This window comes from Temnothorax curvispinosus, unplaced genomic scaffold (genome assembly GCF_003070985.1).
Source record: "Temnothorax curvispinosus isolate PA1 unplaced genomic scaffold, ASM307098v1 QBEX01016057.1, whole genome shotgun sequence".
Taxonomy (NCBI): Eukaryota; Metazoa; Arthropoda; class Insecta; order Hymenoptera; family Formicidae; genus Temnothorax; species Temnothorax curvispinosus.
In genome coordinates this window covers 1-4,775 of record NW_020225837.1, presented here as the reverse complement: position 1 = coordinate 4,775, position 4,775 = coordinate 1, and the positions used below count along the sequence as shown (strand labels likewise).

The 4,775-nt window shown below is 60.6% G+C and overlaps 1 protein-coding gene across 1 annotated transcript; it reads left to right on the top strand.

The window, feature by feature from the left end:
- The first annotated feature begins 183 nt into the window (after nt 1-183).
- LOC112466344 lies at nt 184-4,293 on the top strand. The gene has a single exon (XM_025034405.1). The coding sequence runs from the start codon at nt 184-186 to the stop codon at nt 4,291-4,293; it is 4,110 nt and encodes a 1,369-aa protein (XP_024890173.1).
- Nucleotides 4,294-4,775: the final 482 nt, after the last annotated feature.

The window sequence follows — 4,775 nt, the reverse complement described above, 5'->3', positions numbered from 1 at the left end:
CCGGATCATGAGGAACTCAAGGACTTCATCTCGAAGCGCATCCTCACGCTGAACGCCGCGAGACCGAAACCCGCCGCGAAAGCCCCCGATTCCACTCGGTCCGCGAAGACCCACGTCGCGAAACAAGGGTCAAGAAACAGTTCCGATCCGCAGTGCGCCCTGTGCAAGGGGAAACACTCCCTGATGACGTGCAGTGACTTCAAATCTAAGTCCGCCTCAGACCGAAAAACGGTTGTCGAGACCAGCCGATTGTGCTACAATTGCCTCGGCAATCACACCGTCGCGAAGTGTCAATCGACGAAGAATTGCTTCACGTGCAAGGCTCGTCATCACACGATGCTTCACGAGGCATACGCTCCTGCGTCAGCATCGACCGAGGTCAGCGCGCTGTCCGCTGTGCGCTCCGCTGACGACCGCAAGGCGATCCTCCTCGCGACCGCGCGAGTGACCGTCGCCGACCGCTACGGCAATCCGCATCCCGCTCGAGTCCTCATCGATCAAGGATCGGAGGTCTCAATCATCGCCGAGTCTCTCGTACAACAGCTGCACCTGCAACGATCTCGCTCCGCCGTGTCGATTTTCGGAATCGGGGGGTCGAAATCCGGGTCAACCCGCGGGAAGGTGACGGTGAATCTCACGTCCGTGACGACCGGAGCCACGATTTCCGCCGTCGCGTTCGTGCTGCCTCGCCTTTCTCTGTACCAAGGCTCAACGACCAAGAAGAGCCCCGCCACGTGGCCCCATCTCAAAGGGCTGCCTCTAGCCGATGCGCAGTTTTCGGCTGGAGATCCGGTCGAGTTACTTCTTGGGGCAGAAGTGTGCTCCACCATCCTCGAAGAGGGCCTTCGAAAGGGCGGGCCGCATGCCCCGATCGCGCAGAAGACAGCCTTCGGGTGGATTCTGTCCGGCGGCTGCGGTGCTTCAGCCCTCCACGCGCGCGGCAGCTTTCAAGCGACGGCCGACAACGAGCTGGCCGATCTCGTGCGCCGCTTCTGGGAGCAAGAAGCAGAGCCTTCCACTCCCGCCGCCCTCACGCCCGATGAACAGAGGTGCGAGGACTTTTATGTGCGAACGCACTCTCGCACGGAGACGGGACGGTACGTGGTCCGCCTACCGTTTGCCAAGACGCCAACGACGTTGTCGAAAACTCGCCGACCGGCCGAACGCCTGCTGACCGCAATGGAGCGTAAGTTCCAAAGAGACGCCCGGTTCGGAGAGCTCTACCGTCAATTCATGCGAGAGTACGAAGACCTAAAACACATGGAGTTAGCTGCGGTCTCGCCATTCAACGAGGATGAGTATGGATGCTTCTTACCTCATCATGGAGTCCTCCGAGAATCAAGCACCTCCACCAAACTACGGGTGGTTTTCAACGGATCGCAAGAGACAATGTCCGGCGAGTCGCTGAATCACCACCTTTTGATAGGCGCCAATTTGCTGCCCGCTTTAGCCGACGTGTTGACGCGCTGGCGCTGGCACCGCTACGCCTTCGTCACGGACATCGAGAAGATGTACCGGCAGATCCTCATCCACCCGGACGACAGGACGTACCAGTGCATCCTCTGGCGGTGCGCCCTCCTCGCCCTCGTGTGCGTGTACCGGCTCCTCACGGTGACATACGGCCTCGCGTGCGCGCCTTTTCTAGCCATTCGCACGTTGCAACAGTTGGCTCATGACGAACAATCGCGATATCCGCAGGGAGCAATCGCGTTGCGTGAGGACACCTACGTGGACGACGTGGTCTCGGGCGCGAACACTCTGTCCGCCGCGATCGCGAAACAAGCCGAACTCCGCGGACTGTGCACGGCGGGCGGGTTCCCGCTTCGAAAATGGGCCGCGAACGACGAGAAAGTGCTGTCAGGAGTCCCATCCGATCACCGACTTCACCACGAACCGCACTCATGGGAAAACGACTGCTTTTCCACTCTCGGGTTGTTGTGGCACCCGAACGAGGACACGTTCGCGTTTGCGATTCACCCGCGCACCGTCACCGAACTCTCGAAGAGACGCGTCCTCTCGGAAACCGCACGTCTTTTCGATCCACTAGGATGGCTCGCCCCCGTAGTCATTCGCGCGAAGATTCTCATCCAGTCCGCGTGGCTCCAGAGACTCGAGTGGGACGATCCTCTTCCCACCGCCGACGCGCAAAGCTGGAAGAGCTTCCTCGAGGAGCTGCCTCTCCTCTCCCGATTACGCATCAACCGCTGGCTCGGCAGCGGGGAAGAAGACGCACAAGCAGAGCTGCACGGCTTTGCCGACGCATCCGAGCGAGGATACGCCGCTGCCGTGTACCTCCGCATCACCAGGAACGGCACCGTGGCCATTCAACTGTTGGCCGCAAAGAGCAAGGTGGCCCCGGTCAGGCAGGTGACACTGCCACGGCTCGAGCTCACTGCCGCCGACTTGCTCACGTCTCTCACAGATCACACTCGTTCCACTTTGCGTCTGTTCACAGCACCCACGTTTCTTTGGTCCGACTCGCAGGTTACCCTGAAGTGGATTCAAGGACACGCTTCCCGCTGGAAGACCTACGTGGCGAACCGCGTGGCTCGCATTCAGCAACGGCTGCCCGACGCTCAATGGAGACACGTCCCCGGGAGGGACAACCCTGCGGACTGCGCCTCCAGAGGAATCGCCCCTGGCGAACTGCTGGAGCATCCCCTGTGGTGGACTGGACCCGCCTGGCTCTGCGAGGACCGATCTCACTGGCCGAGCGGGGACCTTGTGATGTCCGACACCGATCTGCCCGAACAGAGAGTCGCGGCACACGTCGCCACCGAGAAAATCGAGGAGGAACCCGAGATGCTTCTCCGGTTTTCCTCCTTGCACCGGCTCCTCCGAGTCACGAGTTGGTGCTTGCGTTGGCGTCGCACCGCTTCCCGCACTACCGCACTTACACTGCAATCGACCGAAATCAATGACGCACTGCTGCTCTGGCTTCGCGTGGTGCAAGGACTGCACTTCACCAACGAGATCACGGCCCTCTCTTCAAACCGCGCTGTGTCCCATCGCAGTTCGTTAGCGAACCTGAGTCCATTCCTGGATGACCACGGCGTGCTGAGAGTCGGAGGCCGCCTCAAGCATGCTCTGCTGTCCACCGATGAGCGACATCCGATGATTGCACCGCCGTCCTCGTGGCTCACTCGGTTGCTCATCGAGTCGTGCCACCGTCGAACACTGCACGGAGGAGTGCAGCTCACTCTTGGTTTACTCCGCCGTCGCTTCTGGATTCCTCGTGGCCGCTCAGTCGTCAAACAGCGGCTGCACCGCTGCATCACTTGCACCCGCTGGCGAGCCACGACACCGCAACCGCCGATGGGCGACCTTCCGAGAGGCCGAGTCACGCCAGCGCGTCCTTTTCTCCGGACCGGCCTGGACTATGCCGGCCCGATCCTCCTCCGCACGAGCAAGGGCCGCGGACATCGAGCGTACAAGGGCTTCATCGCCGTATTTGTGTGCCTCTGCACCAAGGCGGTGCATCTGGACGTCGTGTCAGATTACACGACGGACGCCTTTCTCGCAGCCTTACGTCGCTTTATTTCCCGTCGAGGCCTCTGCGAGGAGATATATTCAGATTGCGGCACTAATTTCGTGGGAGCCGATCGAGTCCTGAGGGAGCTCTTTCGAGCGTCGTCTGCCGACGGCCGTCGCCTTGCTCACACCGCCGCCACGGAGGGCATAATCTGGCACTTTAACCCTCCGGCTGCGCCGCACTTCGGAGGACTGTGGGAGGCCGCCGTGAAGTCGACCAAATTCCATCTCCGTCGGGTCATTGGGGAGACGACGCTCACTTTTGAGGAGATGAGCACTCTCCTCTCTCAGGTCGAAGCCTGCCTTAATTCCAGGCCACTGCAGGCTTTGTCCGACGATCCGGACGACATATCCGCTCTCACACCGGGCCACTTCTTGATCGGCGCTCCCCTCCTGGCCGTGCCCGAACCCGCCTTGAATGACGCCGCTGAGAGCTCACTATCCCGGTGGCAACACCTCCAAAAGATGCGCGATCACTTTTGGGCACGGTGGTCGCACGAGTACATCAACGGGATGACATCTCGCTCGAAATGGACCAAACCCGAGGACGCACCTGCCGTCGGCTCCCTGTGCTTGGTACGCGCCGAAAGCACTCCACCGAGTCGATGGCCACTGGCCCGCATCATTCGAGTGCACCCCGGCGACGATGGCATTGTTCGCGTGGCGACAATCCGCACCTCAACGTCAGAGCTCGTGCGACCACTGTGCAAACTCGTGCTTCTCCCCGGGACTGAGGACCAGCCGCCGCCGACGGATGCGTGAGCTCGCCGACACTCGCTGTCACTTTATCGTTTTGTCTGCCTTCAGCCCGCAATTCTTCACATTTCCGTCACGTATTCGTCCGTTTCGGCCCTCTGCCCAAGTTAAATCACGCGAGCGCTTATTTCTGTTTCCGATTCGACTCGACGATTTGTGCAACACACGAGATTACTTTCGCGCATCACTTCACTTCACATCGCGTTTCGCACATCACCGAATTCGCGTTACGCACATATCGCGACTGTTTATGTGTCTCGCTCGGGATCGACGCGCGTTGTGACACTGCGCAGGCGCACCACGCCGCCGGCGCTCGCTTGCCAGAATCGCGTGCGAGCAAATCGATCACATATCGATTTTCGACCGCGACGTCGGGCGCCTCATCGGGCGAGCCATCGACCATACCGGCCTGTTTCGTCAGGCATGACGAGGCGGGCGGGATGTTTGAGATCGCAAACGTAGCATCGCGGCAGGGTCGCGTTCGGCTG

Excerpts from the sequence above, each read along its gene's own strand:
- LOC112466344 (XM_025034405.1), top strand. The coding sequence starts at position 184 with ATGACGTGCAGTGACTTCAAATCTAAGTCCGCCTCAGACCGAAAAACG.